At 39.3% G+C, this 25,117-nt stretch overlaps 1 protein-coding gene across 3 annotated transcripts in view; it reads right to left on the reverse strand.

Moving 5' to 3' along the window:
* The window catches only part of NSD1 (nuclear receptor binding SET domain protein 1), a 133,510-nt gene that overhangs the window by 50,091 nt on the left and 58,302 nt on the right, over window positions 1–25,117 (reverse strand). For all 3 annotated transcript variants that reach the window (XM_005865499.2, XM_005865500.2, XM_014539065.1), the window contains 7 exons: window positions 22,758–22,882; window positions 17,935–18,205; window positions 16,611–16,720; window positions 13,151–13,226; window positions 8,174–8,292; window positions 7,102–7,245; window positions 3,861–3,984 (listed from right to left, as the gene is read on the reverse strand). In XM_005865499.2, coding sequence (XP_005865561.1) covers window positions 3,861–3,984; window positions 7,102–7,245; window positions 8,174–8,292; window positions 13,151–13,226; window positions 16,611–16,720; window positions 17,935–18,205; window positions 22,758–22,882 — 969 coding nt within the window. The remainder of the gene's footprint in view (window positions 1–3,860; window positions 3,985–7,101; window positions 7,246–8,173; window positions 8,293–13,150; window positions 13,227–16,610; window positions 16,721–17,934; window positions 18,206–22,757; window positions 22,883–25,117) is intronic.

A 25,117-nucleotide genomic window follows, 5' to 3' on the forward strand; every position in this document is an offset into this window, starting at 1 on the left:
CTAGGAATATATTCCAAGAAACCAGAAACACCAATCAGAAAGGATATATGCACCCCTATGTTCATAACAGCACAATTTACAATAGCTAAGATTTGGAGACAGCCTAAATGCCCATAGCACACCTACCACACAAAGCCACTCTATCAACTCAAGGAGACTTAGCAGCTACCCAGTACATAGAAACAAACACAGGGAAGCAGCCAAAATGCGGAGAAACAGAAACAAGTCACACAGGAAAGAAATGGAGGAAAGCAAAATACTGGATATAGAGTTCAAAACCACAGTTACTCAAGAATCTTCTAGAAACCTCCGAGAAATGTAGTGAGACCTTCAAGGACATGAAAAGGACCAAGCAGAAATTAAGCATACACTAACTGAAATAAAGAATAATATAGAGATTCAACAGCAGACTAGAGGATCCCAAGAATCTGAAGTCAAAGATTTGAAATACGAAGAAGCAAAAAACACCCAACCGGAAAAGCAAAATAAAAAAGAATCCAAAAATATGAAGATAGTGTAAGGTGCCACTGGGGCAACTTCAAGTGTACCAACATCCGAATTATGGGGGTGACAGAAGAAGAGAGAGAGCAAGATATTGAAAACCTATTTGAAGAAATAATGACAGAAAACTTCCCCTACCTGGTGAAAGAAATAGACTTACAAGTCCAGGAAGCGCAGAGAACCCCAAACAAAAGGAATCCAAAGAGGACCACACCAAGACACATCATAATTAAAATGCCAAGAGCAAAAGACAAAGAGAGAATCTTAAAAGCAGCAAGAGAAAAAAAGTCAGTTACCTACAAGGGAGTACCCATACGACTGTCAGCTGATTTCTCAACAGAAACTTGGCAGGCCAGAAGGGAATGGCAAGAAATATTCAAAGTGATGAATACCAAGAACCTACAACCAAGAATACTTTATCCAGCAAAGCTATCATTCAGAATTGAAGGTCAGATAAAGAGCTTCACAGATAAGGAAAAGCTAAAGGAGTTCATCACCACCAAACCAGCATTATATGAAATGCTGAAAGGTATTCTTTAAGAAGAGGAAGAAGAAAAAGGTAAAGATACAAATTATGAACAACAAACATGCATCTATCAACAAGTGAATCTAAGAATCAAGTGAATAAATAATCTGATGAACAGAATAAACTGGTGAATATAATAGAATCAGGGGCATAGAAAGGGAGTGGACTGACTATTCTGGGAGCTATGGGGGGGAAAAAGAGGCACATCTGTAATAATCTGAAGAATAAAGATAAAAAAAAAAAAGGAATGAACTCTCAATACCTGCAACAATATTGCTGAATCTCAAAATAACTAACTATGCTGAGTGGTAGTTTCACAGGTGTACACACACACACATAGATATCACATATCATAACTTATCAAATTGTATATTTTGTGCAACTTCTTATACTATACCCCAATAAAGCTGTTTTAAGAAAGAGAATGTATTGATATACACATCAACATTGTTAAGTCATAAACAAAAAACTATATATACTTTTATTCCATTTATATGAAACATCAAAAAATAAATCTAATGTGAAAGCAGATCAGCATTTATCTGAATTGGGGAAGGGGATTGGAGTTGGGGGTCGGTGGGGTTTGTAAGGGTTGACTGGGACCTTTCTGGAGTGGTGAAAATGTTCTATTCTTCCCTGTGATGTGGTTATATGGGTGTGTAAATTTTATCAAAACATACATTAAAATGGGTGCATTTTACAGTAGGTGAATTATATTTCAATTTAAAAAAATAGCTTTGCCTTAGATAACCTGTTCAGAGAGTATCACATAATATAGACTAGCAAAATTGGATCATTGGCTCAAAAGGCAAGAAGATCTTTCTAAAATTTGACAAAATGGGCGCTCTCTGGGAAGCATGCCCATGCCTTTCTTTCCTTCTCCCCCAGGCACAGTAGATTCCTCACTCCCAAGCTCCAAGGGCCCTTCCTTTACCTCTGTAACTTGTTTCCTAAGCCCATTTCTTCTAGGTATTACTTTTTCTACCTCTGTGATTTACCCAATAAATGTCCTTACAAAAAAAAAAAAAAGATTTGACAAAATAACCCACAACTATCTTGTCCTCTATCTTTCCCCCGCAAAGGTGGCAGCAGAAAGATGAAATAATTCAATCTAACATGGCCATCTATTTACAGACACCAGTTAATTCTGTCCCATTCCCCACAGAACCTACTCTAAACTTACACTCTTCCCTTCCAGTTAGAAACACCTTTTCTTTCTCACCAAGCCAAGGAAAATTTGCTTAAGCTTCCTTCTCCTCTCTCACAGCTCCATGGTACATTCCCATTTTACCTTTTTATCTCTTATCCTCTCCTCTCAGTGACTGTCCCCTAGCAATTATTCACTCTCCTGGTAGGATATTTACTTCCCTACACAGTTCTTAATCTTCATCCTATGAACACTCAAGCATTTCTTCCTTTTGACCCTATACTATCCTCCCTTCAGCTATTGCACTCTTTTTCATTGAAATCAAGCGTCTGTAAGAAAATAGTGTCTGCTGCTACCCATTCACCTTCATCCTGATTTAATGTGGCACTCTCTAGCAAAAAGTGAACCATTTATCACAGCCAAATACAACAGCCTCTATTCACTCCACAACCTCCTGGATCTTGTCTTTTTGCCACATCTGCCCTGCTTATGACACCCCACTCCCGGGGCTTCACAGACATTCTTTGACTAGATCCTCCATACCCTCCGTTTAAGGGGAGGTACTGTCATTGTGCTTCTTCTCGCCCTATAGATGCTTTCTCTTGGGGCAGCATCATCCACGCTTATGATTTTAATGATTTATGAACATAAGACTCAGCCCTTATTTCTTCACTACTTAAATGCTATACTATCCACATATAATGCTGAAAAAAGAACAATATCCTTAGCACAGCTTGGAAAGTGCTTTACAGGGAGGTCTCATCTGAACATTTCTAGGTTCTGACCCAATCTATGTAGTATAACTCTCCCAAAATATCACATTCTTTTTTTTTTTGGGGGGGGGGGGGGGTAGTAAACAGTTTTGAATTATAAAGAAAAGTATATACATCCTAAGTGTATTATTTATGAATAATCATGAAGTAAATATGCTTATGCAATCACCACTCACATCTATATATACAAAAGCCTAAGCGACCAAAACGACCAGTCGACCAGTCGCTATGACATGCACTGACCACCAGGGGGCAGACGCTCAACACAGGAGCTGCCTCTGGGTGGTCAGTGCACTCCCATACCCGCACCCCCCCCGCAAGCTGGCCAGCCCTGATTGGAACCTCCTGCAGCCTCCCCCCTACCCCCCAACCTCCCGTGGCCCAAATCGGCCCCAATCGCCAGCCAGGCTGAGGGACCCCACCCATACACAAAGTCATGCACCGAGCCTCTAGTCAAGAAATATAAATCATCACCAGTAACCCAGCAGCCTTCCTTGTCACTAACCAGTGCTTCTTTCCTGAAATATCTTAAACTCTAAAAGCACTGATCTACAGTTCCTATTCCACAAATATTCTCTAATTTCATTACTAGGCCCTCTGTCCTTCCCATCTCCATACAAATTTCTATTTTCTCTTAAAGCCAAACTCAGGTATCTCCTTCTATGGCACCGTCTCATCTTTGTTCACACAGCACTTTAAATGTATCTCCATTACAACACTTTTGCACTACATTATGCTATACTATACATTCATTATAAATTTGGAAGCTCTTCTGAGGGCAAAGACTGCATAGCATCTATCTCTATGTCTGTAGCAACTAGCTCAGTATTGCAACAAAACAGTGTCTCCTATAAATGAAAAACTTAAAGCTCAAAATTTCTTTGGAAGAAGATCCTTCTATATCTAACTTTACCTGTGCGACATTCATTGCAGATAAATTTTCCTCTGGGCATCTCAGTTAATCCAAGGCACTCCAGGTGGAACGCCCCACAGCACTGAGCCTCACATAACAGCAGCTCACCCAGTTTCTCACAGTTCTGTTAAGAAAAAGAAAACAGATCTGTCTATAGAAAAAGTATTTTTTTTGTCTTTTTCTTTTTAATACTATATTTTTAGTGATTTAAGAGAGGAAGGGAGAGAGAGAGAGGAGAGAGAGAGAGAGAGAGAAAGAAACATCAATGATGAGAGAATCATTGATCGGCTGTCTCCTGCACACCCCTTAATGGGGATTGAGCCCCCAACCCAGGCATGTGCCCTTGACAAGAATCGAACCTGGGACCCTTCAGTCTCCAGGGCAATGCTCTATCCACTGAGCCAAACCGGTTAGGGCTATAGAAATGTTTCTATTTCTCTCTCCCTCTCCCTTCCTCTTTGAAATCAATAAAAAATACCTTTTTAAAAAAAGAAAGAAAATATTTACAATAGCAGTGCTATTTACAATAGCTAAGATCTGGAAACAGCCCAAGTGTCCATCAGTAGAGTGGATAAAAAAGCTGTGGTACATTTACACAGTGGAATACCATGCAGTTGTAAAAAAGAAGGATCTCTTACCCTTTGAGACAACATGGAGGGACCTAGAGAGTATTATGCTGAGCCAGTCAGAGAAAGACAAATATCACATGATCTCACTTAGATGTGGAATCTAATGAACAAAATAAATGGGAAAAAATAGATCCAGAGACATGGAAGCATGCAACAGACTGAGGATTCTCAGAGGGAAGGGGAGGGGAAGAGATTAACCAAAGAACTTACAGCAATGAAAGCATGTAACAGACTGGCAATTCTTAGAAGGAAAGGGGGGTGGGGGCGGGGGAGGGAAGCAGGGAGGCAGGAAGAGATTAATCAAATAACTTATATGCATAACCATGTGGTGAAGGCCTGGAGAGAGGGTAAGAGCGGGGAGTAGGGGGTCAATGGGGGGAAAGGGGGCATCTAAAACACTTTTAAAAATAAAGATAATTTTTTTTTTTAAAGTAGAAAGATGAGAAAAGAAGCAAAGAAATAGTCAAGAAGACTACTGCAAAGATTCAACAAGAGATACTAGCTAGCTGGACTTGGGTCACAACTGTTCTAAATGGGCTCCAATTAAGGTTTAAACAACCCTTGAGATATGAACCAGCTCAGAAATATCATCTTTCTCAGATGATCTCATCTAAGACAGGGTGCCACTTAAGATAGGGCCTTAGGAAGTAAGATCTATCTAGATATGTTGCTCTGAAAACATTTGAAGATTTATGAAAATTCTGCAAATTCCTAATATTTGTTACTTTTTACCCTTCCAACATCTTGACTAGTTTCCCCATAGTGATTAGCAAAAAAAACAAAACCAAACAAACAAACAAACAAAAAAACGTTTTATACTTATTCTATAAGAGAAGAAAGGGAACATGTGGCTAGGTAAATCTATTATCTTTAGGAACCCAAAGAAATAAAACAGGTCTTGGTCACTTAACATAGAATAAACAAGTGAGTAGAACTTTAGCAGGGAATAAGGCCAGAGGCAGCTAGAGATTAAGAAGGGACCTCAAGATCTTAATCAATCTGTAGTCTGAACTAGTCTCACATGTTCAGCTCCCCCATTATCCACTATTCACACATAAAAACTGACAAATATTGTATCTTTCAAAGTGGGACACTTGAGAGTAAAAAGAGGCACTATTAATAAATTACAGAAGAAAGGAGACATATGTAATACTCTTTGTAATACTTTAAGCAATAAAACAAAATTAAAAAAAAATAAATTACAGAAGAAAAACAGATTTAATCAAAGACTGATCTAAACAAGCCAGGACCACTGAGTCACCATAATTTTATTTATCATTTTTTGTTAATAATCTCTGTGGGTATAAGTCTCTGAGGACTAACCCTGTGTTTGGGAGCTGGTCTGAATATGGTCAACCTTCTTTGATCAAAATGTATGTGTGTGTGTCTGTGTGTGTGTGTGTGCAACAGTGAAAATGAACAAAGAAACTGAGTTGAAATTATATTGGCCTGGATTAGTTTTATTTTTTAGCTATTTCGATTTAGGAAAAAAAACAAACAAATATCTTCAAAATTTTTATATGCCAATTTTAAAGAATTTACAAAGGTAAATCAAGACCATAAAAAGAGATCATAACCAAAACAACCATTTAATTGACTCTACTCCCAAGTCAAATAAAGGCTCTTAAAACAATAAAGTGGAGTCAGCTCTTTAACAATAAAGTGGAGTCACATCTCATAGATAGGCAATACAATACAGTGGTTTGGTTAAGACTCTAAACCCAGATTGCCTGGGTTTATATCCTGGCTTCACTATTTAACATATCTATGCCTATTTCCTCAAGTATAAAATTAGGTTAATAATGATAATAATCTACTTATAAGATTATTATAATCAATATGATATGATGTAATATTTATAGTGATTGGGACAATGCTTAAAACACAGTAAATACTATATAAACATTTATTAATTAATTATAAAAATATAAACAATAGGGTCTCTAAAGTTATATAAATGGTAGGTCCTCTAAGTACTTTAAAGCAAAAAAAAAAAAAAAAAAAATTTGTTTTTTAAACAAATCTTATAGCAAAAGTTACCCTTGGAAAATTCCTTAGAAATCCAAAGATTCTCACACCTTGAGAGGTACAGGAAAATGATCTTGAATGAGCAACCACAGATTCACAGATTCACTTCTCCACTTCTCCCATTTGAGACCTATTTCAGGTCATCTACTCATGGGCAACAAGGGGCAAGTGGTTCACCAACACTACATACTTCTCCTACTTTCTCTTTTTGTGGGGAGGGAGAAGAGTTAAATCCTCAAAGGGAAGCGACTGCACTGGAATCATCTAATCAAATTATTATCCTAATAATGAATGGGCCATCAAAAAATGGAGAGGGCTTCTCTTAAAAGATAACCGGTTTGACTCAGTGGATAGAGCGTGGACTGAAGGGTCCCAGGTTCAATTCTGGTCAAGGGCATACTCCTTGGTTGCGGGCACATCCCCAGCAGGGGGTGTACAGAAGGCAGCGGATCGATGTTTCTCTCTCATCAATGTTTCTAACTCTCTATCCTTCTCCCTTCCTCTCTGTAAAAAAAAATCAATGAAATGTATAGAAAAAAAAAAAAGATAAGCATGCAATCAGAAGGCAAGTAGACATTTTCTACCTGACAAACATTCTCCTTGAGGGCAGCTCCTCCACCTCGTTCACCCTGCAGTTTTTTAGATGCAGGCATCCCATGGTCGTTTTCTATGCCCTCTTCAACAGCCTCCTTGAGACTTGCAGCCATCCTGTGTGTCATCAGTTCTCCCTTGCAGAGAAAAAATAATGTCCCATATCTGCATTATTGATGTCTCCTCCATCTGACCCCCTCCCTCTGGACTGCTATTTGTCTAGCCATTAAGCACTTACAGATGTTCAGCCAATCACGCGGGCGGACTGCATGCAATGTTAGTTCTAACCCTGCTGTGATTGGGCGGGTAGTGGGCGCCTCATGCCCTGCCACTAACTGCTCTGAGGCTGTTCCACTGGAACTTTTTGAGCTGTTCCATTTTAAGGTTTCACTAAGGGAGAGAAAACATTCTTAAGTTTATTTGATTACTTATTTGTCCTTCCAAGATCAGTGTTTCCTAAATAATGCCCCTCTTGGGCATTCTATTCAAATTGTCCTGGAAAGAAACAATCTTTATTATAATGTATGATGCTGGCCTGACTTGTCCTAAGGTTCTTTTAACCTGAGTTATAAAAGCCAGACATAGCATCAATGACTACACTGATGCTCTGTAAACTATTGTTTTAAGTCTATCTCTATTTCCTAAAAACTGATATTTACAAATTCTATTCTAAAATTAAGCAATTGATGGTCTTAAAAAATAAGCAAATGAATGTTCCCCCTAACTGCAGCAGTCTCAACTTTTTTAAAGGGCAACATTTGGATCATATGGTTACTTGCTATTGTGCTCTTTGGTTTTTAGAAATTTCATGATGAAACATGAAATTTCATCTAACACCTAGAGTATACAATGTGATCTTATAAAAAGGTTATACCTACAGATGCCATATGTGCCTTGACTGATTTTTACTAGAATCAGGAAATCCTTTTTCTCCAGGATTCCTTATATCCATTAGCTGTTTCAGGAGAATACTATTAAATAAACTCAAGGGAAAGAGGGATGTGGCCTCCACTGTGAAAAGTAGCTTCGCTTTGGAAGATCAAAAGATTAGGAACAGAGTAATACCTCTGAGCCTGGAGTTTCTCTTGATGAGTCTTCATTTTTCACTCTTTTACAATGCATCTTAGCTATAGCATGCTTTTGTCGTTTTCGCCTTCTTGGTTTATCAAATATCTTGGTAGTGCCTATGACAGAAAAACATGTGTTACCTGCTAGTGAATGATACCCAAGTGCAAGAACTCATATCCTCAACTAAAGGACCCTCATAGAATTACGGAATATTAGAGTAAAAACTAACCTTGAATTTACTGTTTAATTCTCTAACTTTGTAGATGAGGAAACCAGGGGCAGAGAGGTAAAGAGACTTACCAATGACTATGTAAGTAGTTGGGGAATTAGCTACAAATGTATAAATTCTGTCTTATACAGATTAAATAATAAGTGGTATAGGTAGGTTACTAAAGCAATTCCATTCTACAACAGTGATTTTCAACCTTTTTCATCTCATGGCACACATAGACTAATTACTAAAATTCTACAGCACACCAAAAAATGTATTATATTTTATTTGTGGATCGTACAAAACAAAAAAAAGTATAATTTTGATTCGTTTACCAGACAGCTATTATTGTGTTGGCTGTTGGCTTCTTTTTTTTGACAATCTAAGGGAAAAGAGGTCAGTGCCCCTGACTAAATAGGTATTGCATGTTTTAAAAATACTTGTGGCACAGAAGTTGAAAAATCACTGTCCTACATGGTTGAAATAAAAGACTTCCTAGTTCCTCAAAGGACTTTAATATCCTATAGATGAGGAGAAAATACTTTTATATAGTCAGACCAAAATACTAAAACTTAGCTTCCAAGATTAAAGATAGTAAATTATATCACTCTATGACTTAAGGATTAAGATGAAAAGTTGAAATATATAAAATTTGGCTTAGCACTAGTGGGTTTGGCTCAGTGGATAGAGCACTGGCCTGCGGATTGAAGGGTCCTGGGTTCAATTCCGGTCAAGGGCACATACCTAAGTTGTAGCTTTGATCCCTGGCCCTGGTTGGGGTGTGTGCAGGAGGCAACCAATTGATGTGTCTCTCACATTGATGTTTCTCTCTGTCTCTCCCCCTCCCTTACAGTCTTTCTAAAAATCAATGGAAAAATATCCTCCGGTGAGCATTAACAAAAAATAAATATAAAGTTTGGGGTAGAGAAAGGGGAAAAAGAATATTTATATATTCATACAGTGGTACTATGACCTTGACCATTCAGCAATAAAAAGTGAAAGTGTGGTCTGACATATTTAGAAAATGAAATTCCAGTCTCTCATTTTCTATTACACATACTTTAAATCTTGTTATAGAAATATCAAGAGGAATCTAAAGAGATGTTTCATACTATGTTTCAAGATATTTAGCCTAGGTATCAACAGAGTCTGGACTTTGGAAAACTGCCTTAGTTCTTTCTTGGACTGCCTAATGGAGATGAAGATCTGCTATCAACGCTACTGATAGCCTATGACTAAAGAGAGGTAATGTAATGGCAGAGGTAAGGTCCAAAATTCTCACAAGCAGAAAAATCAAAGAAATTTTTTTATATATATTTTTATTGATTTCAGAGAGGAAGGAAGGAGAGAGAGAAACATCAATGATGAGAGAGAATCATTGATCGGCTGCCTCCTGCACGCCTCCTACTGGAGGTCAAGCCCGAAACCCTGGCATGTGCCCTTGACCAGAATCAAACCTGGGACCCTTCAGGCTGCAAGCCAATGCTCTATCCACTGAGCAAGACTGGCTAGGGCACAAGCAGAAAAATTTTGATGAAATATACAAAGAATAAAGTGCAAGTTGTATGTTTTACCAAAAAAAAAAAATTAAGTATGAAAGTATAAGAAAGAGCTAATATTATTTTGTAAGCAGTTTTTTAAAAAAGCAAGAAGACAATAGAGTGTTGAAGGCCTGGGAAGGGCGGGTATGGGGTGGAGAGGGTCAATGGGAAAAAAAACACAAACAAACAAAAGGGACATCTTAGTACTTTCAACAATAAAGATAATTTTTTAATTGGTTCAGAAAAAAAAAAAAGCAAGCAAGTAGCCCTGGACAGTGTTGTTAAGTGGTTGGAGCATCAGCACCTAAGGGAGGCAGCCAATTGACGTGTCTCTCCCACACTGATGTGTCTGTCTGTCTGTCTGTCTGTCTCTCTCTCTTTCTCCTTCCCACCCCTTAGTTCTCTCTAACCCTCCCTCCCACTCTCTCTAAAAATCAATTTAAAAAATATCCCCCAGTGAGGATTAACAAAAAAAAGCAAGCAAGCAAATTGATAAACCTAAGAATTACAATTATACACAAGGTTAAAATAATCTAATATATTGCTACATTTACTTGCTAAAAAACTCAATAACCATACATCACATTTAAAGAAGTATGGCCCTAGCAGGTTTGGCTCAGTGGATAGAGAATCAGCCTGCGGATTGAAGGGTCCCGGGTTCAATTCTGGTCAAGGGCACATGCCCGGGTTGCGGGCTTGATCACCAGTAGGGGGCGTGCAGGAGGCAACCTATCAATGATTCTCTCTCATCATTGATTTTCTCTCTCTCTTCCCCTCTGAAATCAATAAAAAATATATTTAAAAATAAGAAAGTTTTTTTTTTTTTAAAAAGAAGCAGTATGCATTTATTACCACATGAGATATAATCTTCCCATGATACCCTTTGCTGGCAGACCACATCTGATGCAGTGGGCTCAAATCTGGGCTATTATCTCAGGAATGATAATAATCAATAAATGTCATTGGCAGACAAATTATCAAAGTGGTTCAAAAAACTGGCATGGAGAAAATCTGGAGTGGATAACAACAAAGTAGTGTAGCAATGAATTTAGTTGAGTCTGGATTTAGTTCTCCAACACTGCCATCTCTTTCATGTTCATTTTTCTTCTATAAAATAAGAGATAATATTAACAAATAGAGCAGCCATGGGCAAACTACGGCCCGCGGGCCGGATCCGGCCCGTTTGAAATGAATAAAACTAAAAAAAAAAAAAAAGACCGTACCCTTTTATGTAATGATGTTTACTTTGAATTTATATTAGTTCACACAAACACTCCATCCATGCTTTTGTTCTGGCCCTCCGGTCCAGTTTAAGAACCCATTGTGGCCCTCGAGTCAAAAAGTTTGCCCACCCCTGAACTAGAGGCCCAGTGCACGAAATTCATGCATGGGTAGGGTCCCTAGGCCTGGCTGGTGATTAGGGCTGATCGGGGCCCAGTTGCCAGCTGCTGGCCGGGGCCTTCCTTTGTTCTGTGCCACCCCCTGGTGGTCAGCGCACATCATAGTGAGTGATCGAACTCCCGAGGGGACAATCTGCATATTAGCCTTTTATATATATAGATAACCTAACTCTTTATAATGCTTTTCAGTGGTTCTCAACCTTCCTAATGCTGCGACCCTTTAATACAGTTCCTCATGTTGTGGTGACCTCCAATTTCATTGTTACAAATTGAACATAATTAAAGCATAGTGATTAATCACAAAAACAATATGTAATTATATATGTGTTTTCCGATGGTCTTAGGCGACTCCTGTGAAGGGGTCGCAACCCACAGGTTGAGAACCACTGCTTTAGATGGATTAGCAGTAATAGTCCTATGCAAGGGACCTCGTAGAGTATATGCTCCAACTATAACTATTATATCCATTACTGAATGAAGGGCAATCCATTCCACCTGTGTGCTGAACCAAAATCACCAAGTAGAAGTTCCAGGAGTCAAATTCCAATGTAATCGAAAAGATTCCAAAGCCCTTAAGAAGCAACCACAATGGACTAGGCGCAAATGTAAGCTCTCTTTTTCAAGCATATGCTCAGATTATCCTATATAATAAAAGGGTAATATGCAAATCGGCCGAACTGCGGAACGACTGGTTGTAATGATGCGCACTGACCACCAGGGGGCAGACACTCAATGCAGGAGCTGCTCCCTGGTGGTCAGTGTGCTCCAACAGGGAGAGCGTCACTCAGCCAGAAGCCAGGCTGACTGCTGCCAAGCGCAGCGGTGGTGGCGGGAGCCTCTCCTGCCTCCGCGGCAGCGCTAAGGATGCTCGACTGCCATCAGTCGGACATCCCCCGAGGGCTCCCGGACTGTGTAGGCCAGGCTGAGGGGACCCCTCCCCCTGCCAGTGCACGCATGTCGTGCACTGGGCCTCTAGTAGTGTGATAAAAAGAAACTAAGACTGTTTGTCAAAGATTGGCTTAGATCAGTGGTCAGCAAACTGCAGCTCGCGAGCCACATGTGGCTCTTTGGCCCCTTGAGTGTGGCTCTTCCACAAAATACCGACTTCTGCGCATGGGCAACAAAGTTTCAATCACACTGTACGTGCGCGCCCGCACGTGGTATTTTGTGGAAGAGCCACACTCAAGGGGCCAAAGAGCCACATGTGGTTCGGGAGCCGCAGTTTGCCAACCACTGGCTTAGATGATTTATAATTTCCCTCTCAATTAAGATTCCATATTTTCTGTCCTATAGGAACAAAAATTGAACCAAAACCAAAAAAATAATGATGCATTCTGGAGAACTGTTTAAACAGAAAATTAAGAAGCTAATTTTTCTCTACTGTTCTTAACATTTCCTTACGCTAATATAATTCGTTTTGCTGTTGTTAATCCTCACCCAAGGGCATTTTTCAACTGATTTTTAGATAGAGCGGGAAAAAGAGAGACAGAGAGAGAGAAACATTAATGTGAGAGACACATCGATTAGTTTCCTCTCGCATACACCCCAACTGCGTGGGCCAAAACTCTATACACTGAGTCAAACTGGTCATGGCTACACTTATATAATTCTAATTCCATTTAACTAATTTCAGATCAAGCTGAAAGTGATATAATTTTCTAGAGTCATGCATAGTTTTAGTATGCATATTTTGGGCAAACAAGTCTTTAAACTTTCAACCTCACTGGTCTTCGCTACATACATAATAACTCTTCTAGTTAACTGACAAGGGTGCTTCACTCTCTTTTTTGCATTACATTTTTAAAATCTCATAAATACTCACCTCCACCAAACTTTTTAGAATGAGATGCACCACATGATTCAGCAATGTTATTCTCCAAGTGACCAGCGTCATAACACTATAAATAAGTAAAATGCAACATAAAATAAACCCTTTTTAGTATATACCAAAAGCTGAACAGTCTACTGCCATAGATACAGAATCCTGGTTTAACGAAAACTTCATCGGGAAAGGCATCAGATTTTTTTTTAAATGCTCTAAACGTAGATACAGAATATAGCTCTAAAGTGGGAGGAGAAAGAGAAGGGTTATGTACCCAGAGACTCATTCTCTCAGTTCTATTCCACCCTGTATTTAAAATCTCCATTCGTAAAGTTGTATGTATAATTATTAGATTTTATATAGTTGCTTACTTGATGGAATTATGAATATTTAAAAAATATGAATCATAAAATATCTTTCTAATTAATATAAATTACAGCAATATTAAGACAAAACACTTAAACATCAAGAGTGATTCACAGTATGAATTAGTTCCATTTCAAGAAAACGTCTTTTTCCCACAAAAATAATTTTCTTCGTTATGAATATAAAACAAAATTTAGTCACCACAAAAAGTCAAAATAATAGATACCATCCTTGATATAAAGTTCCCAAAGTTTGAAGACAAAACAAGATACAATACAGGTGTGAATTTCCAAATGCTTACTATATACATCCTATATAATAAAAGCGTAGGTGGCATCACACCCTCGCGCGACACCACCACAAAATGGCTGTGCGCACAGCAGAGGCAGAGCCTGGTGGCCGCTCCGCGTGATGAAACCTGGGGGGGTCCCGTGGCTCTGTGTGGCATGGAGGAGGCCAGTCCCGGCGTCTCCGCCGCCTGGAGGTGGGCCTTGGCAAAGGAGGCGGGTCCCGGCAGGGGAGGGCAGTTGGGAACGATCAGGCCAGCAGGGGAGCAGTTAGGCATCAATCAGGCCGGCAGGCAGAAGCAGTTAGGGGCAATCAGGCAGGTAGGCAGGCAAGAGGTTAAGAGCCAGCGGTCCCAGATTGTGAGAGGGATCCCAGATTGGAGAGGGTGTAGAATGGGTTGAGGGACACCGCCCCCCCCTTCCCCGACCGTGCACGAATTTTGTGCACCAGGCCTCTAGTTAATAAATAATAATACTACTTTCCTCATGTTCATGTGAGCCTTCCATGACTCACCTTGTATAATACTACTAAACTTATCATCTGACTGCAAATGTCACTCTATGCGCAAAATATTCAACTGAATTCCAGTTTACCTGGTCCTTCCCATCTACCTCTTCCAGAATCTTGCAAAATAGCTAAGATTTGAATAAGACAAAGCCAGGAGAGAAAGCACTGCAGAAGGAGATTATCATAGCCTTACTAGAATGTAAGGTACAAAGAGAGGATAGTGAGTTGTAGACATGATATCTTGGAAGGCTGTATAAACTGCAGAGAAAGTTTGGAGGGCAGGAAATGAGCAAAGAATAATTAAAAAGTCCATGTCATAAGACTGAGAAGAATAAAAGAATTTAAAGGATACAATGCAGTTTTTAAAATGAGGAATATGAACACAAATAAACTAAAAATTTCATTTAATGAACAAAATAAACCGATGAACAAAATAGATCCAGACATAGAAGCATAGAACAAATTGCAGAATCTCAGAGGGAAGGCAGGGGAGGGTGGGTGGTTGGGTGGGAAGAAATCAACCAAAGAACTTGTATGTATATCCGCATAACCCAAGGACACAGACAATAGGGTAGTGAAGGGGGGAAGGGGTACAACAGAAGGGGTCAATTGGGGGGAAAAAGAGGACATATGTAATACTTTCAACAATAAAAATTTAATTTTTTAAAAATGAAATTAAGCCCAGCCGGGTGTAGCTCAGCGGTAGAGTGTCGACCTACGAACCAAGAGGTCACAGGTTCAATTCCCGGTCAGGGCATATGCCCAGGTTGCGCGCTCGATCCCCAGTGGGGGGCGTGCAGGAGGCAGCCAATCAAGAGGCAGCCAGATGATTCTCTCTCATCATTGATGTTTCTATCTCTCTCTCCCTCTCCCTTCCTCTCTGAAATCAATAAAAAATATATAAAAAAAATGAAATTAAAAAAGGAGTTAGAATACAAATAAATTAAAATTTACATTTATGAACTAATCTAGATGGGTAAATATCTAACAAAAACTTAAGAGGCCTTGCCCTAGCTGGTTTGGCTAGGTGGATAGAGTGTTAGCCTGCGGATTAAAAGACTCGGGTTTGATTCTGGCCAACGGCACATGCCCGGGTTGCAGGCTTGATCCCTAGTGGGGGGCGTGTAGGAGGAATCGGGTCAATGATTCTCTCTCATCATTGATGTTTCTATTTTTCCATCCCTCTTTCCCTTCCTCTCAAAAATCAATAAAAATATATTAAATAACAAAAAAAAACTTAAAAGGCCTTAATGTAGGATTTAAAATATAAGAATTTCCTATAGCTAAAGAAAGAAGTCCAAAAACTCAAATTATTGAATAAAATATGTAGTTATTCTTTAAAAAAATTTTAATAGGAAATCTATGCATCCTACAACTGAAATTCTAACTACCATTCCTCACACTTAAGGGGCACAAGATGTTTCTTAAGAAATCAGTATCCAGCTGTTCCTCCATTATAGAATTAGAAAATAATTTTCTATTTCCATCTACTATTTAACGATGCCTTCTTGGCTAATGAATAACCAAGACTGCAAACTCAAAACCTTAAGTTTAAATGTTTAATTACAACAAACACAAACTTTACTCAATCTTTTTTTTGTTGTTGTTGTTTTTAATCTTAATTTTTATTGTCTAAAGTTTTACATATGTCTCCTCTTTCCCCCGGATTGATGCCCCACTCCACCACCAGCCATTCTCACCCCGGGCAAGCCCCCATCACCCCAGTGTCTGTGTCCATTGATTATGCTAATATGCATGAAGTCCTTTGGTTGCTCTCTAACCCAGCCGTGGGCAAACTACGGCCGGGCCGGATCCAGCCCGTTTGAAATGAATAAAACTAAAAAAAAAAAAAGACCGTACCCTTTTATGTAATGATGTTTACTTTGAATTTATATTAGTTCACACAAACACTCCATCCATGCTTTTGTTCCGGTCCAGTTTAAGAACCCATTGTGGCCCTCGAGTCAAAAAGTTTGCCCACCCCTGCGTAACCCCTCCACCTCCCTTGCCATTTGTCTATGGATCTATTTTTGTTCATCAAATTATGTTGATCATTATATCCCACATATGAGTGAGATCATGTGATATTTATCTTTCTCCGACTGGCTTACACTTTACTCAATCTTAAAAGCTTTTTTCATTTTCATTTGTAATGAAAACCTAAAACCAATGATACACATTTCCACATAAATGCAAAACAGTCTCTTAATATAGGATCTCTCAGATCGATCAAGTATATGCTGGCATTCTATAACTTCTATGTATATGTTCAGCATTTAAACTGACTAAAATAACATACCTTTTTAGAAAGGCCAATATCCCCTTTCTTGGGCATAAATCCAGGGTCTAAATCATTTGATTCAAGAAGTTTCTTAGTTGGTTTTCTCTGCCGCTTACTTTCATAATTTCCTGAAATACATATATCTTTTCATTAGATTATGTAGAAACTGGGCACAAGCTAATTTTTAAAAATCTATATACGACACAAAAATGACTCACCATATTTTTTAATGTTTTTCTCATCATCTTGTGGGGAGGGGCAGGGTAGGAATTTATTTATTCTAAAATGTTACTTAATATAAAATATAGTTCTCAATATAGACAAACTAATGTGAGGATGTGTGTGTGTGTGTGTGTGTGTGTAAATCACAAAAGAACACAGGAAGACATAAAAGGGCAGAACTGCCTTTAGAGGAATTCAATAATAGTAAGGACCAAAGGAGAAGTACGGTGAAGTACAGCCTGAATTCTGGGCATAAATGAACTAGGATTAGAATTTTTGTTCTGCTCCTAAATAAATAAAAGACATTCATTTACTTTGTAGGAGTGTTCTTAAAAATTATGTTAAAAGCCTAATAGCAGAGTTTGGCACATAGTAGGTAATGAAATAGTAACTATTATTCTATTTAAAGTCTTTTTGATTCTGCCTTACTTGATTAAACACAATTAGGATACTTTTCTTAAAGGAATATAATCACAAGGTATTCTTGGGAATGTAAAAAGCTACAACCCAACTTTTACTGACCACAATATTCAACAGTCAGAAGATGAATTAGACAGTATGTTTAGTTAGATCCAACTCTCATCAGGTGACACATATATAAAGAATAACAAAGTGAAAACCAATCGGCAATTCACTTCCAAGAGAATATTTACACAAAACTGCTTCCTATGTGTCAGGTAAATTACATTATACATTATTATATTATAATCTCCATTTTATAGATGAGGAAATAAGTTTAGCAGTTAAACAACTTCCCATGTAACACAAGGATTGGTGAGCCAGTATCTGAAGCATAAGTTTCACAGTGTGCAATGCCTCTCCTCAAAAACCCTGCTATCTTGGTGTTGATTCACATGGTAGTTGATCAACAGTCATGAACAGCAACAATGGAGTAAGGAGAGCAGTTTTTAAAAATGTCTTCTTAACAGTGTGTAACCAATTTATGGTCATTTTATCCATTTAGCCAGTACGTTGGGATTTCTCAGGACAAAGTGGGTAGTTTTGTTGTAGATTTACACCACTGGCTTTCCATCAAAACAGACTAAAATAAAACATACTAAAATCCCCTGCTTTCTCTAGTCATATCCACTTACATACTAAGACCCCATCCCCATCTTACCTGGTGTTTTAACTAGCAATTCCTCAGATTTAAGGGGAGGCCGTGGAGAGACTTCCAGAGCCACAGGCACAGACAAAGTCAGCTGTGGCAACTCAGCATGTCCACCTCCAAGTTCTGAGTGAGACAAGGGCCCTTCCAAAAACGGAGCCTCCCTTTCAAGAACTGGAGGCTCTTCTTTGGTTGAAATCAATGAATTCTCATCCACCTGCTTGTTCTGAGCATTAGATCGACTTCGAGCTAAAAGGTTTTCTTCTTCACAGCGGGAACTTACCTAAGAGCAAAAAAATAAAAATAGAACCCATAGGCCAAAGTTGTAATTTGACTGTCAAAAAGAATAATGCACTTAAAAAGAAATAAAATTATAACACATGCTACAATGAGAATGAACCTTGACGGCATTACACTAAGTGAAAAAAGCTAATCACAATCAAATAAATATTGTATAACTTGACTTCAGAGACGAAAAATAGAATGGTGGTTGCCATGGGTTGGGAAAGGGGTAAATAGGAAGTTTTTAAATAATAAGTACAGAGTTTCAATTTGGGAACATGAAAAAGTTCTGGAGATGATGAATGGTGGTAATGGTTGCAAAACAATGTGAATGTAGTTAATGGCACAGAACTATATACCTAAAAATAGTTAAAATTATAAATTTTATGTTATACAGTAGTACCCACGGGGGAATGCTCTAAGACCTCCTGTGGATACTTGAAGCCCTGGGTAATACTGAACCCTATATATACTATGGTTTTTCCTATACCTATGATAAAGTTTAATTTATAAATTAAGTACAGTAAGATATTAACAAAAATCTATAATAATAAAAGTGTAATATGCTAATTAGACCGGACGTCCTTCTGGACAAAGCCGCAGCAGAGGCGGCAATGTGGCAGTGGGGGGCCTACTCGAGCGCCAAGGCAGAAGCAGCCGCCACAGCGGCAGGGGCTGAGCCCCTTGCACGGATTTCGTGCATTGGGCCTCTAGTTAATAATAACAGTGAACAATTATAACAATGTACTATAATAAAAGTTATGTGAATGCAGTCTTTCTCTCTTAAAATATCTTATTACACTGTACTCTTCTTCTTGTGATAATATGAGATGATAAAATGCCAAATCTACTCCTGAATCTGTGTAACCATCCCTTACTTGCAGCCAATGGCCTGGTGTCATTCATTTCAGGGGACTCCTTGCTGAAGTCTTAATTTAGGCTCAATGCTTCTTGGCAGAACACATTGCCATCAATTGAAACACCTTTCTGTTCATGTGTTCTATCCACAAATTTAGTGCCTTTCCATCTTAAATAAGTGCTTATCATGCACCGGGGCTGTAGTTCTTGCATGAGGTGCAACACCAAATCTAGTACAAATTTCTTTTTCCTTCTTTACAATTTCATAGATAGAATACTCATTCTTATGGTAGATCTTAACAATCTCAGCCTACAATTTTTTTCTTTCCTTATTGAGAACTTTCACCTTTCATTTAGCAGGGATGGAGAACCTTTTTTCTGCCAAGAGCCATTTGTATATTTACAACCTCATTCTCAGGCCATACAAAATTATCTACTTAAAATTAACCTGCTATATTTGGCAGGTTAATTAATTCACCCATAATACCTTGGCAGGGCCACACCAAATTATTGCCCGGGCCTCATACAGCCCTCGGTCCAGATGTTCCCCACCCGACTTAAAGGCAGCACATTATTGCTTCTCTTTGGCATATCCGAATTGCCAGTCTCACTATTCTTGCACTTTGGAGTCATTATTAAATAAGAGTGACTTGAATACAAACACTGCGATACACAGTTGATGTGATAACCAAGAGGGCTACTAAGTGACTAAGGGCTAAACAAAGGGATGACTGATGTTCTAGGAGGGGCAGAACATTACATCTCAAGATTTCATCATGCTGCTCAGAACGGCACACAATTTAAAACATGAATTGTTTATTTCTGAAATTTTCCATTTAGTATTTTCTGATCATGGTAACTAAAACTGTAGAATGAGACTACTGTATATATTTCACTAAAAAAATTTAAAAAAATATATATTTATTGATTTCAGAGAGGAAGGGAGAAGGAGAGAGAGAAACACCAATGATGAGAGAGAACCACCGATCAGCTGCCCCCCACACCCCCTCCCCCAAAGGGGATCGAGCCTGCAACCCAGGCATGCGGCCTTGGCCGGAATCGAACCAGGGACCCCTCAGTCTGCAGACTGACGCTCTATCCACTGAGCCAAGCCAGCTAGGGCTATAAATTTTTAAAGAGGGGAAAATGCAATTGATTGGAGCTATAAAAATTCATTAAGGCCATAGTGATAATTCAATAAAAGGAAGAAAAAAGATTCCCTAACATGTCACCTATTAAAGTAGCTAATAATGAACTCCTAATGTTAAGTTGGTAAATAAATAGAAAAGAAACATTTATTCTGCCTTTCATGTATTTCACAACAATAAAAATGTCCAGTTAATAAAAATATTAAGATTGCCAGCTAATAAAAATAGAAGAAACAATAAAATATAAGTCTTGCCCTGGCCGGTTTGGCTCAATGATTAGACTGAAGGGTTTCAGGTCAACTCCCATCAGGGACACATCCCTTGGTTGCAGGTTCAATCCCCAGCACCGGTCAGGGCAAGTGCAGGAGGTAACCAGGCAACAAGTTGGTGTGTCTCTCTCACATCAATGTTTCTCTGCCTCTTCCCCCGCCTCCCCCGCCAATCCCTTCCACTCTCTGTCTACAGAAAAAATATCCTTGGGTGAGGATTTAAAAAAAGATTAAGTCTTCATTTTGTTAACTCCCAATATAGGCAAGGATCCTCAGCTGGTATTTAAAAAGTTATCAAGGAGCCCTGACTGGTTTGGCTCAGTGGATAGAGCGTCGGCCTGGGGACTGAAGGGTCCCAGGTTCGATTCCGGTCAAGGGCATGTACCTTGGTTGTGGGCACATCCCCAGTAGGGGGTGTGCAGGAGGCAGTTGATCGATGCTTCTCTCTCATTGATGTTTCTAACTCTCTATCCCTCTCCCTTCCTCTCTGTAAAAAAATCAATAAAATATATTAAAAAATAAAAAAATAAAAAATAAATAAAAAGGTATCAAGGAAATGGCTGACGCATACTGCTTTTTGAGCAAAAGAAGTAAAACCTAACTTAAAAGGGAAAAATCAGTTATTCGTCACTGTGAATAATTAATTGGATGTTAAATGCCTTCTAATGTCATGCACTACGTAACACAATATCACCTATGATATAATCCAGCTAAAAATGTTTAAGTCTAATCTATCAAATTGTTAGCTACAATTTCCACTTAACAGGGAACATAGAGGATAGAGAAACAAGCTTAGTGACACCTATTAAGAAGCAATCACACACTGCCGAAACCGGTTTGGCTCGGTGGATAGAGCGTCGGCCTGCAGACTGAAAGGTCCCAGGTTCGATTCCGGTCAAGGGCATGTACCTTGGTTGCAGGCACATTCCCAGTGGGAGATGTGCAGGAAGCAGCTGATCGATGTTTCTCTCTCATCGATGTTTCTAACTCTCTATCTCTCTCTCTCTTCCTCTCTGTAAAAATCAATAAAATATATTTAAAAAAAAACAAAAAAAAGAAGCAATCACACACAACTGCATTAGAAGATGGATAAACCAAATGTGGTACTTGAATTGCTTAGATAGGGAAAAGAAAAAAGGGACTTTTCTACATTTAAAGAAAGTTAAGAAATATAACAACCATGCCCAGCCGGTGTGGCTCAGTGGTTGAGCATCAACCCATGCACCAGGAGGTTACTGGTTCGATTCCCGGACAGGGCACATGCCTAGGTTGCGGGCTCCATCCCAGTAGAGAGCATGTAGGAGGCAGCCGATAGATGTTTCTCTGTCATTATTCATGTTTCAATCTCTCTCTCCCTCTCCCTTCCCCTCTGAAATCAATAAAAATATACTTAAAAAATAAAATAAAAATAAATCAAACACGGGATTACGTTTGTTTAAAAAGTTAGGATCATGCTACTTATTTTTTATGCTGTTTTTTTTACTAACATTTATCCTTAAATCACCAAAAATCACCTTTGAAAGAAAAGGGGGAAATACACACACACACACCAAAGACTCATTTATTTATTTATTTTTTAAAAAAAATATATTTTATTGATTTTTTACAGAGAGGAAGGGAGAGAGATAGAGAGTTAGAAACATCGATGAGAGAGAAACATCGATCAGCCGCCTCCTGCACATCTCCTACTGGGGATGTGATGTGCACGCAACCCAGGTACATGCCCTTGACCGGAATCGAACCTGGGACCTTTCAGTCCGCAGGCCAACGCTCTATCCATTGAGCCAAACCGGTTTCGGCACCAAAGACTCATTTATATATTTCTTTCTAACTACTATATGCTAAGTATTGTACCAGAAGCTAGAGGTAAAAAACTTAAAAAGATCCCAGTTGCCCTAGCCAGTTTGGCTCAGTGACTAGAGCATTGGCCCTTGGCCTGAACAGTCATGGATTCAATTCCGTTCAAGTGCACTTACCTTGATTGCAGGATGGATCCCAGGGTCTGGTTGGGCATGTGCAGGAGGCAACCAATATATGTGTATCTCTCACATCAATGTTTCTCTCTTTCTCCCTCTCTCTATCTCTCCCCCTCCCTTGCACTCTCTCTAAAAATCAATGTAAAAATATCCTCAGGTGAGGATTAACAAAAAACAAATAAACAAACAAAAGTAAGATCGTAGTTAAGGAAAATATTATCCCATAAAGACAAAACATGATATAGGAAAATTGCAGCATCCTAAAAGGACTACTAAAAAACTATTGAAATGTTGGAACATACCTTGTGTACCTGTTCCTGTACCTTCTTTTGTTTTTTCTTAGGAGCAAATATCTGATCATATTCTTCTGTATATTCCAGAAGCCACTTGCTTGGCTTCCTAAGTCTCTTCTTCTCTGACCGCACAGCTAAAAGAGGAGAAACAACTTCAATATTAACTAAAAAGTTAGAGGAAAGCTCATTGTTTCCATGCAGCCATCTCTGTACTCTCAAAGGTTTTTGAGATGGGAAACTCTCAAAAACACTCTGGCTTAAGCTCCAAGAGATTAAAAGTTGAAATTAGTATCCTATAATGACAGATATAATTAACATTCAAATATAGACTCTCTAAGTCAGATAAACTCATAAAATTTCTCACGAATTATTTTAAATAACATCTCTCTGGATTATACAAAATATTGGATGGATATTCAGATAGAATATTTACTAATCAGTACTATCACATGAATTTTAAAAGCACTCTATACATACTTTATTATCATGGTTGCAGTGAATTTCACATTAGAAAACAGAAATATTTAAATTTTTGATATTTATTTTATATATTTAAATGCCATTTAACAAAGAAAAATCAACCAAAAAAATGAGTTCGCCATCACTGCCTTAGACAGTACATATGGAAACAAGCCATAAAACTTCAATGCAATAAAATCCTATATAATAAAAGGCTAATATGCAAATCGACTGACCGGTGGAATGACCAGTCGCTATGATACGCACTGACCACCAGGGGGCAGACGCTCAATGCGGGAGCTGCTCCCTGGTGGTCAGTGTGCTCCCACAGGGCAAGCATGGCACAGCCAGAAGCCGGGCTCAAGGCTGGCAAGGGCAGCAGCGGTGGTGGGAACTTCTCCCACCTCCGCAGCAGCGCTAAGAACCAGGCCTAAGCCAGCAGGCAGACATCCCTCGAGGGGTCCCTGACTGCGAGAAGGTGCAGGCCAGGCTGAGGGACCCTGCCCTGGCCCCCCGCCAGTGCACAAATGTTGTGCATGGGGCCTCTAGTTTAAAGATAATGTAAAAGGAGATGAAACTTAATGGCTTTTTACAGCAGCTTTATTCATAATTGTGAAAACTTGGCAACAACCAAGTTATAAGTGAATGGATTTATAAACTGTAGTATATCCAGAAAATGGAATATTATTCAGCACTAAAAAGAAATGAGCTATTGAGCCACGAAGAGACACAGAAGAAAATTTTTTAAATGAATTTTACCACGTGGAAAAAAAGCCACGCTAAAAAGGCTGAATACTATATGTTTCAAACTATATGATATTCTGAAAAAGGCAAAACTATGGAGACTATAAAAAGTGGTTGCCAAAGAGCAGAGAAAGGGGGTTGTTAAATAGGCAGAGCACAGAGGATTTTTCAGGGTAGTAAAAATACTCTGTGTGATACCACAATGTGGATATGTGTCACTATACATTCATCTGAATGTCTGACACCAAGAATGAACCCTAAGGTAAACTGTGGACATTGGGTAATTATGATATGTCAGGGTAGGTTCATCAATTGCAACAATGTACCACTCTGGTGGGATATCTTGACTCATAGATACTTAGAAAAAAAGTGATGGAAGGGATGTGGGGAACTAAGTAAAAAAGAAGGGATTAAGTATAAATTGGCAGTTACAAAACAGTCACCAGGATGTAAAATACAGCTTGGGGAATATAATCTATCTATCCTAAATAATAAAAGCCTAATATGCTAAATAGTTAACAGTTGTCCATTCAAACAATCAAAGTGTAATATGCTAATGATATGCTAAGGCCACTCAACTGCTCACTATGACATGCACTGACCACCAGGGGGCAGATCCTCTGACCAGTGGGTTAGCTTGCTGCTGGGGTCCGGCCAATCGGGACTGAGTGAGACAGGCCAGACACGCCCTGGAGCTCTCCTGAAGTCTCTCCCCAGATGGCCAACCTCCCACATCCCTCCCTGGCCCTGGTAGTGTACCAGTGGGGTTCCTTGGCCTGGCCTGCGCCCTCTCGCAATCCGGGACCCCTCGGTTGGATGTCGGAGAGCCGGTTTTGGCCCGATTCTGCAGGCCAGGCCAGTGGGGTTTGGCCTGGCCTGCGCCCTCTCGCAATCCGGGACCCCTCGGTTGGATGTCGGAGAGCCGGTTTTGGCCCGATTCTGCAGGCGGCCACGAGGGACCCACTGGTGCACAAACTTGTGCACCAGGCCTCTAGTATCTACACTAATAAAAGAGAAACATGGTAATTGGCGTACGACCGCTACCCTTTTCATTGGCTAATCAGTGAGTATATGCAAATTAACTGTCAGCCAAGATGGCAGCCGGCAGCCAGGCACTGAAGCGAGCAGGGAGGCTTGCTTGCTGCAGACTCCAACGTTCCCCGCCT

Source organism: Myotis brandtii, unplaced genomic scaffold (genome assembly GCF_000412655.1).
Source record: "Myotis brandtii unplaced genomic scaffold, ASM41265v1 scaffold208, whole genome shotgun sequence".
Classification (NCBI taxonomy): domain Eukaryota; kingdom Metazoa; phylum Chordata; class Mammalia; order Chiroptera; family Vespertilionidae; genus Myotis; species Myotis brandtii.